Source organism: Lissotriton vulgaris, chromosome 11, assembly GCF_964263255.1.
Source record: "Lissotriton vulgaris chromosome 11, aLisVul1.2, whole genome shotgun sequence".
In the NCBI taxonomy this organism is placed as follows: domain Eukaryota; kingdom Metazoa; phylum Chordata; class Amphibia; order Caudata; family Salamandridae; genus Lissotriton; species Lissotriton vulgaris.
The window spans coordinates 309900700-309918863 of NC_141699.1; the positions used below are offsets into that span (position 1 = coordinate 309900700).

General features: G+C 43.9%; 1 protein-coding gene across 1 annotated transcript in view; it reads right to left on the reverse strand.

Moving 5' to 3' along the window:
• Positions 1–8572: 8572 nt before the first annotated feature.
• LOC147679701 (stonustoxin subunit beta-like) overlaps positions 8573–18164 on the reverse strand; it is a 123087-nt gene continuing 113495 nt past the window's right edge. Inside the window, exon 4 of the mRNA XM_086943280.1 lies at positions 8573–9970. Coding sequence (XP_086799406.1) covers positions 9873–9970 — 98 coding nt within the window. The 3' untranslated portion in view covers positions 8573–9872. The remainder of the gene's footprint in view (positions 9971–18164) is intronic.

Genomic DNA, 18164 nt, shown 5'->3' on the forward strand with positions numbered 1-18164 from the left:
AACATGGAACAAGACTCTGAACAGAACCTAGGATTGCCTACACATTTTTGGGAAATAAACAAAAGTAGAGATCCTATCTGCACATATACAGTATCTCCTAGGGAACCCTGTAATTCTCGAAAGCAATGTAGGGATGGGATGTCGACTTTTCGACCCGTGACAATTTTTCGGGTCTCATCTGACATGTCTTCCATCTAAAGTTCCCTCAAACTTAAATCTTGGAACCTTCAATAAATCACCCATTCAACATTACAGATAAAGAAATTCTAAAAAAGTACCAACAATGTACTTTGGGCCGCTGTATTTCCTTAAGGGTCCTGCCTGTAATTCCAAACTAATCAGAGTAGATACACCATCCCAATATGTGTCAGTCAAGTTGCCACCATGTTTCCAAAAGGCTCTCTTTAAATGTTGAATATATCAGTGATCAATTAAGTTTGCACACCTCTAAACTATAGGAAGATGTGGTGATAAATGAGTCCCACAGGACAATTGTTTTGAATGTGTATGTTTGTGCCAAGCAGCAAACCATGGCTTTCTGACTTGTAATACCATTTATATAAAGCTTTTTTTTTAACCTCTTGCGAGTTACAAAGCACTACAACTGGCAGCCGCCCACTTCTATGGAATCTCCTACAGATTCACTGTTAAGTAGGGAAGTGTGTAGGTTCAGGAAGTACTATTTTCCTTGTGGGAGTTACACTTTAACACATGGTGGTCTTCCAAGGGACCCTTCCGGGTGATTGTTTAATCAAATCATTTTCTCTGTTTGCCACTCAGCACAGCAGTGTCGGTCACCTGCTGCGGGAGAAATGGCCTACTTTGGATAATCATGTACAACCTAAATAACGTAGAGTGAATAAGAAAATAGGGCAAAGCACACTACCATTAACTTGTTATTTTATTAGCGCAGCTGCTATACAGGGACCAAACCATTTCTGGGCACTGTAGCCTGGGACAATCTAGATTTATGCGGGTTCGGGGAGATTGATATTTGTAAAATAGTTTAAGTTACAGGTGCAAACGTCAGTTGTCTGTTGTGTGGATTGTTATAAGAACCTGCTTATCGCAAGGGGGTTGGTGTGTCGTGTTTTTGCAGAATGGCAGCTGCTCTCTGGTAGCGTGAATGTGTAAGGAAGCGATCGCCATTGTTGCTCTTAGCCCAGCTCCCCAAAAGAAAATTGAGAATCTCATTTTTTAATATTTTGGTTTCCACATAGTTTATCGGTTTAATTAGAGTTCATTATTAAGCATGCAGCATTCCCTCTGGCATCTGTCTCGGACCCGGAGCAAAGAAGTACAGAAGCGAGAAAGCTGGAAAACAACACATTCACTTTCATGGAGTGCTCAACACAAAAGAAAGCGGTGGTAAAGTGGTCATGTTCTATAGGAGGGAAAAACACGAGTGACAAGTTGGGACATAAATAAGAAGCAGGCAAATAAGCGACAGAAAAGCAACCAATTAGTGCACGCAGGCCTGGAGGCAGGCAGCCAGCAGCAGCCCTGCCCCGCCGGTCGGTGACAGAGACGGAGTGACTCTGAGTGACTAAGGGCCGGATGTAGGTCGGTCGGTAACGGCCGAAAATCGGTATTTTCGGCTGTTACCGACCGAGATTAACAAAATGGTATGTAGGGCCACATATTTTACAGATTCGGTAAATTTACCGAATCTGTAAAATACCGAATCGGTATTTTTACCGATTCGGTAACAATGAGATGTAGGTGGGACTCTTCTGAGTCCCACAAGCCTTACAGAATCGGTATTTTACCATGAAATCCAACTTCATGGTAAAATACCGATTCCGGTGTGCATGCACATGTGTGCATGCACACCTGTGCCATATGACAGGCAGACCTGCCCTTAGGGCAGGTATGCCTGCCACATGGCCCCCGAATCTTTTTTGGGGGTGCTAGAGGGTGTCAAAGTGACACCCCCTGCACCCTTGTCAAAATCGGTATTTACCGATTCGGTAAATACCGACCGGTAATGCCCCATTCATTCCTATGGGCTTCAAAGCCCATAGGAATGAATGGGGCATTGCCGGCCGGTATTTACCGAATCGGTAAATACAGATATTTACCGATTCGGTAAAAGGAACATCTGGATGTTCCTACATATCCACCTCTAAGATTTACCGATTTTTAATTACCGAATCGGTAGAATTCGGTAATTAAAATTCGGTAAATCTATTTTACCTACATCTGGGCCTTACTTCGGTCTTCGGACTCAGATTCGGAAATCGGATAGGGCAGCTGAGCGTGGGCGGGCCTGGTCGCCTGGCTGCTTTGTCTTGGACTTGGAAGGCTGTTAAGTTCGTCGTTTTTGTTGTTCTTCTGTTGTCTTCTTCTTTGGCTATGCACGCCGCCTGCCGCGCCCCTGATGCCACGCACAGGTGCTTACGGCTTATTGGCCCGCATGATGTTGTGCGTGCCCTGGGGCTGCCTGGCATTGCTCACCACCACTCAGCAGCAGCCAGCCAAAATGCCCACGCCCCCCGCGCACGCGGCACGCACATACGCGGCCGCTGAAGTGCGGAACGGAAAGTGAAAGAATAAAGGCCTGTCCCGCAGCCCGGCGCCATTTCATAGAATCAGGCGGGCTTAGACTAAGATAACTAAAAGTGCCTTACACACTGTGTAAGGCACTTTTTGTTATCTTAGTCTAAGCCCGCCTGATTCTATGAAATGGAGGCGGGCCGCGGGACAGGCCTTTATTCTTTCACTTTCCCTCAGCTCAGTCCGACACTCACTCACAGGGTGACGGGACGCGCCAGGGCCGGGGGCCCCCCCACCATGATTTCGGACTTGCTCTTGGGGCCCCACCCGGCCCCTCAGGCCATCGAAGTTTCGGGCCACGGCCGGGGCCCCGCACGCACGCACTTAAAATTTCGAAGACTAAGTGCACGGCCCCAACCTGGGCCCCCCCGGCCGCACCATTTATAAGACCCCCAGGGGCCCCGTCCGGGGCCCCGCCCGCACCATTTCAAAATTCAAATACTCTCTGGCAGGGGCCCCCAGGAGCGTGAGGCCCCCCGCAACGCGGGGTCTGCGGGGGCTTGTGTTACACCCCTGAAGGTAGGGGGGGATGAGGGGGGCAAGTAATTCAACATATGACCAACATATCACCAAGTTGGCAATGCGACGAGTGCAAGGTAAGTGGTTTTATTTTTTCTAAATGTAATATTACTTCTCCCGTCCTATGTTGACTTACCCGAAAACCCCTCCCTGCCCCACCGCCTCACTGCTCTTACCTGTGGGGGTCGAAACTGGAACTAGGGCATACTCTTTCTTCTCTGCCCATATATTTGAAAATGCATTCAATTTGTCAAGAGGGAAGACAGTCTCAAGTGTCATGCAAACCTCTTGAAGAATTAGCTGTAGCAATGCTGATGAACATCAGTCCTGTAACATCTGCACGCACCCTCGCCACTTTGACTTGGTAGGTAATCGATTGTGCATGTGCTAACAACTTGTTATTGTGGGCAACTATAAAAGCTATCAGTTGATTTGCTCTCCTTCTGCTGTGTTTGTCTAGGGACAGTACTTTAACAGTCAGGGTTTATTTTGAGTATAAAGTGGGTCTCGAGCATCACTACTGCTGCATCATAGTTCATGCTGCATCAAAGTTCATGCACTGTGTTCCGCAAGTTTAAAATTCCCCTCAACCGATATAGAAATACGATTGACCTTTTAATAACACCATCTGATTCCCTGGTGGCTTTAAAATAATTATTTAGGCAGCTCATTAAATATTTCTATCTGGGGGCTGCCGTGGACTGTGCCACCAACTCACAAAAGGTGGTAGAGGGGACTCTAAGCTGCACTGACGTGATGCATGGTGAGAGCAAACTAGCCAACTGGGATAGGGCCATTGCCATCCACAAGTTCATTGTGACTCATGTTGTGATCTCCAGATTTGGCTTTGGTATTTGCTAGGATTACTCATTCCTAAATTAAAGGGCCTCATCCTGGCAGTGGTGCTCCCCACTCAAAAGACTCACTGCACTGACCATGTGCTGCTAATGCCATTCTTATCAGCCCTTCTCCATGCTACCGGAGAGGAGAGTGTAATTACCCATGGATCTGTGTGAGTAATAGTCTTTTTGCTTTTACTTTTGGCTCTTCACGTTTTTTGCCTTTCATTCACAATGGTCTTCTTATCCTGTTAGCCACTATGTTCTTCTCTTTTTCACAGAGTTTATGTACTTCATGGTCCCTGTCTCTGTTGTGTGTGGTTTTCTCACATTGCAAAAAGGACTCCATGCAGCAAATTGAAATAAAGGCTGTGTCACTCCCTGGCTTACATCAGTTTAGTGCAGTATTGCGACTTCACCGCTGCACGGTGTCAGGTGGGTCACGGTGGCACCTCTCATCCTCTGGCACACCGCTCCAGGCAGGCGAAATATAAGGCTGTGGATTGGCAGGTGCACTTCACCAACAGTGTGTGCTTGCTTTCCCTTCTGTCAGTGCAGGTAAATGGTTGTTTTTGTCTGCTCCCACTCCTTTTCGCCAATGTAGAGCATAGAGAGAGGTTGGCACAAGAGAGGCAGGGCACACTGGTTCCAAGTGTATACTTACTGATCCTGTGTAATCACAACACCCTTTATTTGTACCACACTCTGTGGCCAGTATGGATTCATGCTGCGTGAGACGTCAAGAAAACACAAGAAAGTAAACTGTGCAATGGGATGGGGAAGGAACTGAGAGGTCCCATCCCTTCTTCCTCCCTTAGACTTTCAACAGATTTCTTTCTGCGGGTTTAAGGGTTAGTTGTGGGGCAAAAGGTGGGAACTACAGAATTTAAACATGGCTGTATGAAAGCCGTTTTTTATGTTCTGACAGCACAGCTACTGCAAGACAAATATGTGAGTATCACTAGAGAGGGGCTTTAGCTTCGCCCACATGTTGTGATTGGACAAAAGTTGTGTGCTTCCACAAAAAAGTACTTGCCCTCCAAACAGCTGCGATTAGTTTGTTTATTTATCCAGCTGCCTGAGTTTGAACTTTCAGGAGCACACTGATAAAACTGTAATGCTGTAAAAATGTCTTAGATAACTACATTATTTATGGTGTTTTTCTCTGGCAGAAGCGCAGATTAGAGAAGGGCATTCATTAACCTGCATGGATTTTTGGATCTGAATTGAGAGCGCAATTGTTACCTGACCTTTTAACCTACACCAATATTCCTCTGCAGCTCTTTGCACCCACACAAAACTATATCTATTCCCATGCTGCCTACATGTAAGGCTTCCAATTACCATACAAAATTCCTTTAAAGCCAGGCCATTTGGCATTACCAATGCTTGTAACTTTCTATTCTTGGTGATGTAGAAGGACCTCTGAATCAGGGGTTGTAAATGCAGTGCCAGGAGTCACAAAAGGCAAGCCCGAGATAATAGCTTCTACCCCTATGACCCACCAACTCACCTTCATGCATATTTAGATTCATCTACTCTGAAAGAGTTACATTCATTCTTTGGCAAAAAGATAACAGAGGAGTCCTTTATATTTGTATTGGAGGATTCAAAATAGCAAAGGAGGTTTATTAAATCAGTTGTGTTGAAGTCAGATAGGCTAGCAATGAGATCAATTTGGGGCATTTGTTTGGATGATGTGTAAGGCACGGTCAGAACTTGACAGGTTACTATTAAGACCGCTCCCATTCGCTCAATGGATTGGGTAGCAGGAATGCGGGTTTATCTCAAGCTAATTGTGTACACCGAGGGTTGTTGAAGTGTTGATTTTACATGTTTTTGTGCTTGGGCTTTAACGGCCCATTAGGGCATTCCAGGGCCTTCCTCACCAAAACTGATTTAGTCTCCAGTGATTGGCAAGTCAAGACATATTTGACGTAACTGCCGCGGCAAGTGAGGGGGGAGCAAAGTTGCAGCAGTGAAAAGGTTAGGACTGTGTGTAGGGCCAGTTAAGTGAAGCCATCCCACATGTTCCTCTAGTGGCTAGTGCGCCTCATTCACTTTCATCATCGCCGTTGGAAGCAGTGAAGACTGAAATTAAGTGTCCACAGTCCGGTGAGGGTAAGTGCAGTGACACAGCTCTCTAGGGTCTGTGAGCTGTGCCATGGTAGTGGCATGCTCATGTTCTCTCATGGGGAAGGTTTGCCAAGTCTAATTTGTCTTGAGTGTGGGAAGGGAATCCGGGTTGTAGTAGAGATGAGAGAAGGTTCTATGTGTGGGAGGATGGCATGAACTGTATAGGACACCTGATATGCAAAACATACATATCATTCCCTCTGGATGTCAGCTGCCAATGTGATAAGGAAGGCTGATGGATTTACTGTCCATATTGTGGCAAAGTTTTCAGTGTTCTAACCAAATGTTCTGTTTTAGAATGTTTTTCTACTGGAGAGACGCTGATTGTGGCGGTGCTCTTTGCAGATTACTAAGGTATGGAGAGCAATCTCCGGTTCATATCAAAGACAATGAGTGGCCTTGGAGGTGGAGTCAAGCCCTTAGGCCTGTCTCTTTCTCTGCACGCAGCTCTTTAGAGAAAGTTGTTCTATCTAGTTTGGACTTAACATATTCTCCAAAGAGCTTGCTGTTGAAAGTTGAGATGCACAGTAGATTCAAGTGGATCTTGTTTGGATTTAATAGAGAGAGCTGGGTGGAGTGGCTTCTATCAGAAGGCAATCCTGATTGGTAAGATCTCTCCCAGGAGCCAATTCTCACCCAAAGAACCCTAAATATTTCTACAAAATGGAGCCCTCATAAAAAGCGCAAGCTCCTCATTCCCGGGCAGTTCCTTTGCACTGTTTTTTTTCTGCTGGGACACATCCAAACTTCTCCCATCTCTAAAACACTAGACCACCTTCAGCCTTCTGCTTGTTCCAGCACCTCTGCAAGGTTCCTCTGCATTCAGGTGGTTGTGTGATGTCTCTGAGAGAGACCTGAAGCACATAAAGAGGAGACCAGGGGCAGGGCTGTTGCCAGGAGGAGATGCAGTTGCAGAGCACAACAGGCACTTGCTAAGAATCAAAAAAAGGATACATTTCGGGAGGAGTTATTGGGACGGAGCATTTTGTTGATTTAGGGGAATGGGATGGAATACAGGCTTGGGAGGGGGATTTGGTGTTGAAAGAGGCCAAACCCTATGTGTGGGTGTGCACCAAGGGAGGCCATGGAATGTGCAGAGCAAGTAAACCACCCCGCATCCCTAGCACATGACTCCAGAAATATTTGTTGAGATAATCAATCTGTTCCCAGCGATGATACCAATGCCATTTATTTCAAGGGTAATGGGGACACTAGAATTTCTGCCAACAACCAGCTCAATTACATTTGGTTTTGGAATAATTTCCAGAGTTTCTCTTCTATAAAACACTGAAATAGAATATTCCCTTGGCCATTTTCTGACTCCAATTTCCCGCCCCCATTTGTGTTGATGTTTTAACTTTTGGAAGACTGAGGATTCTATGTCCAAAAGAGACATTCAGAATATACAAGTTACTCGGACAGTTTCGAATCTTTCTGAGTGAGACTTTAAAATTAACATGTTCAACATTATTACGAATTTGAAGGTACTGCATAGGTAAATATAAAATTCATGCATAAGGTGGTAAATTATGGGAGACATTAAAAAGTAAGGCAAAAGCTTGCCTTTTAACAAAGGTTCTGTGACAGTGAGTTAAGAACACAACCATATTAAGACACTTGTTTGGTCTTCGTGCTTTTCATCATCTTTTATAATTTACCTTTTTCCCTTTCCTTTTGTTTATTATCTCTTTTATTCAGCAAATTGTATATTTTTGCTTTTAGTTGCATTTTCTATTTTCAGGTATGTATTTTTATTGGGTACTTCAATAAAAATATTTTTACTGAGGATAGTCTCTGTTTTCAAAAATGTTCGAAAATATCTTGTAAGTTAGTAGAATATTTGTTTTACTGACAAATACATTCGATTCGTTTTTTGATAAATGCAAATTTAATCGATTACTTTCAAAAATGTGTTAATTACATACAATAGTGTCTCAAGCAGAGGACACACTTTAATAATACAGCCAATTGAGTACTAGATAGAGGACCAAACCCAGTGCACATTTCCTACTGTTTGGATTATTTTTTCAGTACTTTATGCAACATTATTTTATTCATTTTTGTTACTTTAACTCTGAATCATACTATCATTTATGGTCCCGGGCTTCTTTTCAGGAACATATTAAAAAAACAAATTAAATATTGTAGCCTAGTATAATTAAAAAATGTCATGATATGGAAGGCTGTGCCCTGGGATCATCCTGTACACAGCTCTGTGCCTGAGAGTGGAAAGCGCATTGCAAATTAATATCACCAAAGGTTACTTTTAGTATGTTGTTTCAGAAGGAGGGAGCTCTACCATGCCACAGAATTATTACTCCCAGGAAGTAGAATAAAAAGAGGTGGTCATCTCAGGATTGATAATTGCAGTAGGAGGACATTCAGGGCTAATATAATACATAGCTTGTTCTCAAATAGATAATGGATTGTATTGAACTTTCTCTAACTATGAACCGTGAACACAAAATCAGAAAAACAAATGTATTACACAGGCAATAAACAAAGGCGAGCAATAGTACTAAAGTCCAAGGAAATGTCCATGTGGTGTCAGTTCATAAGGACATAAGGAGGAGAATTTAAGTTGGGTATGCCTTGGGTGGTATTATTACATGCGGTGTATTTTCCTTCATTGCACTGGGTGCTCCTTTAAAAAGGTGTGCCCTGCACAATGAAGGAAAATGCACCATAATATGATAAATGGTATGCCCTCAGGACAGCCAGAAACCTGCGCTGCACTGGGGGCAGCGCATTCATTTGAAAAACTGAGCAGATGCCTTGAAGCCTCTCCGTGTTTTCACAGTGCAGCCAGGCGGCAACCCGCCTGCACTTTGAAGGGGGATTAGAGATCCCCTTGCAGGCGGGTGCAGACGGTGACTGCACCCACCTGCAAGGGGATGTCTAGGGGGTCTCCTTCCCCCCTCCAGAGGGCTGCCATCAGGGGGAGCACTGACAGTGTGCCAAGCACATCCTGAGAGCTTCTTTGTCTCTGTGTTCATGTCTGTAATAGGGCGCAGGCACAGAGGCCAAGGGATTCCAACATTTGCATGGGGAACACCCCCATGTAAGCAAGGGGATGCCCTGAGCAGATAGTACTGTTGCTTTATGTGCGCCAGCGCTATCGGTTTAACAGACGGGGCCGCACAAGCATCTGCGGCCCCTATTGTAGTACCAAAGTGCCCCTGGGGCGCGCAAAGCAGATGCCAATGCCCGCTGCACCCCCAGGGCACTTTGTGCAAAATGACCTGTGATGTTTGCTATCTGTCAAAGCCATAGTGGTCATTCAAGAATTGTCACAGGATTCGTTTCCAACTTGTTTGATTTTACTTGACCCCCGAAAGCCAATGACTACCTCATCTTAGAAATTGCAGCAGTACTGCACTATCAGCCCCTAGTAACAAAAGTAGCAAGCAAGCGTTTCCAGTCTCCTGGAGCCAGGCTGTACTTCCCCAGGGAATGACCCAAGAACATTTCCAGGGCCGCTTTGGGTTTCCAGTTGGGCCCTGCTCAGAGGCTAGAAAGAAGCTACTTGTCAGGGGTCTTTAGCATAATTCCAGTTTGCGTGAACATAACTTGGGGATCTGCAGAAAGTTAAATTCTGACTTCTATGCTGCACTGCGTGAATTAAATGTATGATTTTTAACTGTCACTACAAGATTGTAAAGCCCCTTTCTCGTACATCTTTAGAACGAGAGGCTGTACAATGTGTGTTAGTGTGAAGTCAAGGAGATAAAAGGTCATTTGGTGTTACTTCCTGGCATGGCATGAAGATCGTGTGTCTTATGATGTCATATCTGCTTTTCCGATGATTCTGATGAAATGGCTTCAGCGCTCATTTAGTGACCTGATAGGTCTAAACGGTGGATTGATCACAGGATTTGGAGCTGGTGCCGGGGCCGGTGGTGGTGGTGGAGGTTTCATCTCTGAGAAAAAAAAAGGAAATATTTGTAAACATCTTAATTTATAGATTTGAGCAATTGTTTTGTATGCATCAGTATAATCAATGGAATCAGCTACAGGATCAAAACCCTGTAATGCAGGAGCTCGTGCAATAGACTCCTTAATGGTCTCAAAAGATTTTTGACAATTATCACTCCAGTGAAAAGGAACTTTGTTTTTCATTAAGATGCGCATGTCATATGTCTTGCTTGAGAAGTTATTCACAAATTTTGCATAAAATTCTGCCAAGCCCAACAAGGATCTCACCTCATCCTTCGACTTGGGAGAAGGAGCTTTCAAAATTGCTTCCACTAAAGAGCTTTTTGGTTTTATTCCTGACCCATCAATTTCATGGCCTAGGTAAGTAACAGGTTTTTCTGAGAATTTGCATTTGCTGCCCTCAGCAATCAAACCATTATTTATGAGGATGGACAAAACTTCCCTCAATAAAGTATCATGATGAATTTTGTCTTTGCCCATAATCAGAATGTCGTCTTGGAAGACAACTACCTCAGGAATGTGGCTGAATAGGTTCGACATCAGCCTCCAAAAAACTGCAGCGGCTGATGCCAACCCAAACGGCATACAAATAAATCTATAACATCCGAATGGAGTACAGGATGAAGTTAATTGTCTGCTCTGCTTATCCAGCACCACCTGGTGATAGGCAGACGAGAGATCCAAAGTGGAAAAACACTTGGCATTCCGTGTAAGAGAAAGCATTTCATCGATTCTAGGGAGAGGAAATTGGTCAACAATTATGTTATCGTTAAGATCTCTGAGGTCCACACACAAACAGGCTCGACCATTGGATTTTCGGGCTACGACCTATGGTGAAACCCATTCGGCAGCCTCAATGGGCTCTATAACTTTGTTTGCCAACATTTTATCCAACTCTTGTTTGACCTCCTCCCTGATGATAAATGGAATGTTTCTAGCTTTGTGAATCTTGGGAATAGCACCCTCCCTCAAATGGATTTCATGAGTGAAACCTTTTAATTTCCCCATGCGATTCTCAAACACCTCAGGAAACTCTTGTATTACCCACTTCTTGGTGTCCACGCTCTCACATGAAACTAACACTTGTTCCTTACTGTTTGGATTGAGGATGATGTCCAGTAACTTTTGGTCTTTCCACCCTAGAACCGGTGGACCAACCCTTGCCACATGCAATTTCGGTATTTACCGATTCTGTAAATACTGAATCGGTATCCCCCATTGATTCCTATGGGCCTTGAAGCCCATAGGAATCAATGTGGAATACCGAATCAGTATTTACCGATTCGGTAAGTTACGATTGTTGCAAGGGTGCAGGGGGTGTTACTTTGACACCCTCTGGCACCCCAATTCCGGACTTGTGTGCCATGTGTCTGTGTGTGTCTGTGTGTCTGTGTGTCACATTGCACAGGTGTGCATGCACAGATGTGCATGCACACCTGTATTCGGTATTTTACCACCCAATAGAATTGGGTGGTAAAATACCGATTCGGTAAGGCCTGTGGGACTCGGAAGAGTCCCACCTACATCTCAAAGTTACCAAATCGGTAAAAATACTGATTCGGTATTTTACCGATTCGGTAACTTTACAGATTCGGTAAATTTACCGAATCAGTAAAATAGGGCACCTACATCAGGAATGACCATTTACCGGTCGGTAACGGCCGAAATCGGCCGTTACCGGTCGGTAAATGGCCACCTACATCTGGCCCTAAGTCTCCTACTGTCAATGCCACTATCTGGGGTTATGAAAACGAATGATCCACACTCCAAGGTGCAGAATAATGTAAGATGGTTTATGAAGTAGCTTCTATGAAGAGCCCCACCAGGAGCAGTCTCCCTTCTGCTCAGTCCATACTCCAACTGACACTCACAGGTACCCAACATTCCAATGCATCACAATGCACCAACATTCCACATAGCAAACTCATATTGGCTGAGCAGCAGGTATAACACTTTAGCAACTTGATCACATAAGAGAAACAGGATACATGATAGGTTTTACTGTTTGCTCTACGTACATTACATATAAAATGTAATTTTTACCTCAATATGTTTTTGGCTCAACAGCCTTCCTTTGCACAAAGGATTAATTCTCCTACTGTCCATGCCACTTTTCTGGGGGTAATTTCCTTTCTATTCCCTCTTGCTCACTCTCCTCCTGGCTCCTCTTGTGTTTTGAAGTTTTACATCATTTTCTTTACAAAGCATCTTATTTTCACTCTCACACTAAAGGCCTACAAAGCATCAAAACCTATAACACATTAATTTTTTTTAATCTTTCAATACAGGCATGGCCCCTTCTTGAATTACTTGACATAGCAACTCCCACCGGATTATCTTTCAATTTGTGTAATTTTACACTCCCCTAGTTTCTAGAACATTGCGGCAGATTTATAATTCCTTCGAGCAACGCAGCAAGCCACCTTACTGAGCTGCGCTACATCAAAGGGAAATGTCAAGAAAGTATTGTATTTAAATGATATGGTGTATCCCTGTCCATTTCTAGCGTTGGTGCACTTTGAGCTGTCTAGCACCAATGCAGGCACCCTTACGTCATGTTGCAAGGGTGCTGCGTTGTAGGCATGATTATTTTTGTACAGGAACGAAAACCTTCCTGAAAGAAAACAACCCTGAGAGGCATTTTCCTCTTTCTACATGTAGAAAGAGGAAAAATAAGGAGAAATAGAGATACTTCTCGTTCTGCCTCACCAGGGGAGGCATAGTATTTCAATGTATTCTCAGGTCTACCACTGAAGATAAATCTGGGAATGTGCCAAAATCCATGGGTGGATGTGTGGGAACACCCATGCTCCATCCAAGAAACACCTCCCTGCCACAGAGTAATACAAGGCAGCAATTTAAGTTGCCTTGCATTATTCTAGATTTATCAAACCCTTCAGGACCACGCAAGGTGATCTTGCCTGGCCTGATAAATCTCACTTAGGCTTTGCGTCGCCTTGTGCACCCTTACATGGTGCAAGGGTGAGTCAAAACTGTGATAATATGCCCCTTAATTTAAAAATCCTTCCTCAGGCCTTGAGATTGTAAAATTATGTTTGTCACGGGTAGAATTGTCTGAGGAACTCCCTCAATTACCCGAGTCTGCTAGTACTTTGGGCCCCATTAGGATAGCGGGCGGACTTTGCCCGCCCGCCACCCTTGCGGAAAACGGGACCGCCCACCTTAAGAGCGGGGGTCCCGATGTCAGCATTAGGATGCGCCTGCCACAGTGGCGGGCGCATCCCCCATTTTTAACATTGCGGCGGGCGGTGCTCACTGCACCGCCCGCCACAATGTTAAAAATGAATGCACGCATTTGCATAAACAAAGCGGCAGGCACCGCGCGGGGGACCCCCAGAGTGAAGACCGCATCCGATTTGGCCCATACTAATATGGCTGGCGGTGTCTATGAGACACCGCCGTCTTATTAATCCTTTTCCGCCCCGGCTGCAAGGCGACCGGGGCGGAAAAGCGGCGGACGGTCTTGGGAGTGGATGTCGGGTGGATTGCCCCCACCAGTCCGGCGGTGGCTACCGCCAGCCTGGCGGGGGTAATCCGCCCGACATCGAAATGGGCCCCTTTATGTTACGCTCCTAAGGTAGAATAGTGAGCTGACCCTGAAGATACTATGTCAGGTCCAGAGGTAAGCTTTATGCTTTCTGACATTGTTTAACCTCAACTCAGTAGCCACATTAGACATCAATAATGACCCACAAGTGCAGAGCTAATCAGGCAAAAGTTAGTATTATAAATGTAAAACATGTAATCTAAACAGCCACTGGCAAGGTTCCATCCTCAATAAAGTCCATCAAGGCATCCGTTTTAGCCCCTTTCTTTACTGGTCAGCAGTCATAGATCAGGGGCCTTACTTTCTGCCACAGGTAATGTCTAGCACTTACCTGGCAATAATGAGGATAAAACTATGTACAGTGTGCTTGTTCTAATAGCTGTCATCTGTCTCTTCACTTTCATAGCTAGCAGTTAGTTCCTGTCAGACTATATGCACAGTTGTGATAACCATTAGAATAGAGAGACTGGGGATCATGAGTGGGGGTGGGCGGGGTGAGCGGACAGTATTGGCGCTGTACTGCAATGTGTGAAGAGCTGATACATTAGTCAGGCATGGTGTTGCATCCTCTTGTGTGTGAGGCATTATAGTTAGGGACTAGGGAGCCAGGTGGTCTTGGTTTACAGAATGCAGAAAGCACCGGCAGTTCTAATTTCCTGCATGTGTTTGTGTGTGTGTGCTTACCATCTTACAGAGTGCACCATGGCATAATGAGGTCTGTTGGCACAGACTCTATGTTTGTTGATCCACATTCTCACTTTGTCCTTCCCCCAAATTGGCATCATTTTAGAGAGGATTATTTTGGCTATTGTCCACTCAGGGACAACTGCGAGTTAGATTTTTTCCATATAAATAGAGAAAGGAGCATAAGGAGGTTTTCCATGATGGTTCAGGATTGCACTTTACAGTGGAATACACAAATTAGCCCGGTCTTCTCAGGCCTTACTTTGGTCTGCATTTTTCATGTTTCTGGTACCAAATCGATAATCTTGGCATGATTGCAGAGTTTCGCATGTTTGGTGCATAGCATCTGCATAGCATGAAAGGCTCTGAGGAGCTTTGTTATTCAATGAGACCTTTCTTGCAATAAATATGTGTCTTTCACAGGTCACAGAATTCAGTGCAGAGCCGGAAAACATACTAAAGCCTTCAGTGAAAAGGCAGAAGACAAAGGAGCCAGCCTGTACCTTTCTTATTTTTTTGTGTGGAGTTTTATATAGCTCTAACTAGACCCAGAGGTATCAGAGCGCTTTACATGAGAAGCAGTTATGTTATATACAGATGCATTCATTTTTGTTACTCACAGGGAGATTAAGTGATTTGCCCAGAATGTTGAGCGTCCCTGCCAAGAATCGAACCCGGTTCCCCAGCTCCAAAGTCAACTGCCATAGCCGTTCTCTCCGATTTGAGAGAAATGGACACCAGAGTGGCTATGTATATAGCGATAACTCTAATCACTAGTGTATGCAGTAGACCTTTGTACTCTCCACCATTCCTATGTGTCCATTAGAGTATATCCGGTCTTATCCCTTCCTATGTATATAGAGATAACTCTAATGACTAGACTCCTATGTGACTTTTAGAGTATATCCATGTGTATCCCTTGCCTATGTATATAGAGATAACTCTAATCACTAGGACATGCAGTAGTCCGCTTTGCTCTCTTCCATTCCTCTGTGACTCTTAGAGTATATCCATGTGTATCCCCTCCCTAAGTAGATAGAGATATCACTAGTATATGCCTAGAGTTTATCCATTTGTATCTCCTCCTTGTGTGACTCTATCTCTTGTACATTTGCAATTTTTTCTGTTTGTACCTTTTTTTTTTTATAACACTTGTAATCCTAAGTCCGTATGTTTTCAACTGGTTCTTATGTAAGTCAAAAATTTGCAAATCTGTTTTTCCGATGGTAACCATCAGTCCTTATGGTTGAAACTGGGTCCTATGTAAAGCGCTCTGACACCTTCGGGTAAAGTTTGCGCTATATAAAATCGCATAAATAAATAAAAATAAATAAATAAATAAAAAGCCGCCGTGCTGAAGGGCAAGAACAACGCTCAGGAGCACTTTGGAGCTACAGAAAGGAAAGGCAACCTGATCCATTTATAAGATTTTGCGTTGTTTAAAAAATATTTATCTGTAATACAGAGGGTCTGAGATCCTCCACATCTAGTTAACAGATTGTTTTTCTAAAGGATGAAGACAGGAACCCAGGGGAGCCCCGAGCTAACACACCACATTGCACTTTTCTATGTGGACATTTGTTAGTGGCTATAAAGCAAGTGTCAACCACCCTTGCAGGAGTCAGGCTTGCTTACTGTGTTCGCTCACTATGCACCATATGGGGACAGATCTGATGAAATTTACCAGGGCTGCTTTGAGTTCCCAGTCCAGCCCTGAGACTATATCCTGATTTAGAGTTTGGCAGAGAGTATCTTCCATTGCAACTTTGATGGCATACTCTTCCTGCAAAACTGTGAGTCCGCCTGTCTCTTTTAGAGGTAGCCAGAAGAGGATGGAGTCTACTCTAGTTCTGTCGCTGACACACTTCTCTGATTGCCCAACCGAGTATGGGCCATCTTTGGATAGCCATCTGATTGCCTGCCCTGAGTAGAGTTGACAGTTAGATGGCTTTTTTTTTTGCCCATCACCATCAGGTAAAACCGGACTGTGAGAGACAGTAAAAACCGGATGGTGTGGGGCTATTAGTTTTCCATTTTTCAATATATGACTCTGCTTTGGGAGTTTGTTTTTGAAAAACGTAAAACTTTAAAAAAGTTTAATGATGGGCCATCCTATGTGATGAAATCGTTCGTAAAAAAATTCCAACATTGAATGCAACTGCTATAACTGTGGTTATTGCCAATATAAGAGATATTCACAGAGCCGGTGGACATCTCTGACTTTAGTAGATGGCAAATCTATAGAAGGGTGACAAAGTATTTTTTTATTCCTTCACCCTGATGGACATACAATTGCCCGCCAAAGTATAAATCAAGCCCATAAACAGAAACAGGTTTTTTTGGGTAAAATCAGGCCACTTTCCTGTATGCATACCAGTGTTGATATAAGCACTAGTGATGGTCAGGAAGATTGTCATTGTATAGGGAAAGATCATTATTGAGATTCATAAACCCTCAATTCCGAAAGGGCTTCTCATATTCTGTTCTAGAACACCTCTGCTGCTGACAAGACCCCAATGCTGAAGCTTTTACAACATGAGTCTTTTATAACATTTTACTCCAAAATTAGATGTATTCCTTTTAGTGCCTATATATCGTAAAACGCGGTATTCAGGTTCATAACCTCACACTCGATAATAAACTGGAGCTAACATTTAGTACTGAAATGTGGCTGAAAGAGGACTCAGCCCTAGTGCTTAATTTGTAAAATATGAAGTCCAGGTGTTCAAATTTTTGTTGAAGGCCACACCTACTTTACCCCGGCTCCACCCACTTTCTCATGGGCTCCACCCACTTACTCTATTGGCTCCACCCACATCCTCAACTAGCACTGCTAAAAGTCAGATGTAATTCCCGATCTAAATTTCAGCAAGGGAGCATTCCTAATAGTAAGGTTTTGATAGGAGGTTACCCTGCCCTGTGAAGATTTTGAAAAAGATTACATCGCAAATGCATTTAAAGCACAATTTGGAAGAAATTAGCTAAAATTACTAATGCATTGAAAAGGGACTCTTAAAATATTCCAGTGCTCTATATGCCGATTTGGGGTCAATAGGGGTTTGCCATTTTTAACGGAGTCGATGAGTTCAAAGATACAACTTTTACATAGCTTATGTGAAAAATAACCCAAAATGTATGTGCATTTCATACAACTTTGCACATAAGTACTGCTGCACTAAACAACACAGCAGTGTTCTCTTTACTGACTACAAATGCACTCATGCATGGCTAATGCCAACAAGGTATAATTACATCAACTCATCAATTGGGTTAGAGCGGGCATTTGTATTCTTTGAAGAAAGGATCACAACTTTGTATACGTAATTGGGGTGGTTTGTCAAATTGTCACCCAGAGATTCTTTAAGGCATGGGCAAAGTGGGCAATTAATCTGGGCCCCCACCACTCAAGGCCCACCCCCAGTATTCTCTCTCTCTTACTTGCTTCTATTTTTCTCTCTAAATCTCTTCCCCACCCCCTGTCTACCTTTAACTCTGATTGTCTTTCTCTACCTATCCCTCCTCTCAAAAACCTGTCTTTCTATGTATCTTCCCTTCTTTCCTATCTCTTGCTCTGTCATCTCTCTCTGGGTATCTGACCTCACCCCTCTTTACCCCCGTCTCTCTCTGCTTCCTTTCTTCTCTTCCACCCTACCCTCTTCTAAGTTATTCTTCACCTCCCTCTTGCTACAATGCTTCTGCCTCTCCTTCGGCCACACTTTCTCTACGCAAACTCAATTTTAACTCTGTGTTCTTCTACCTCACACATCAAATCAGTAAATCCTCATTCTTCTCTCAGCTCATTTCTCTATCGCTGTCTCTGACTACTTCCAGTTCTATGGCACTTTTCTGAACCACCCTCCACCTTTTTGTGCCCCGCTGCCACTTTATGTATCATGTATGTATCCATTCTTCACTTCACCTCTCAC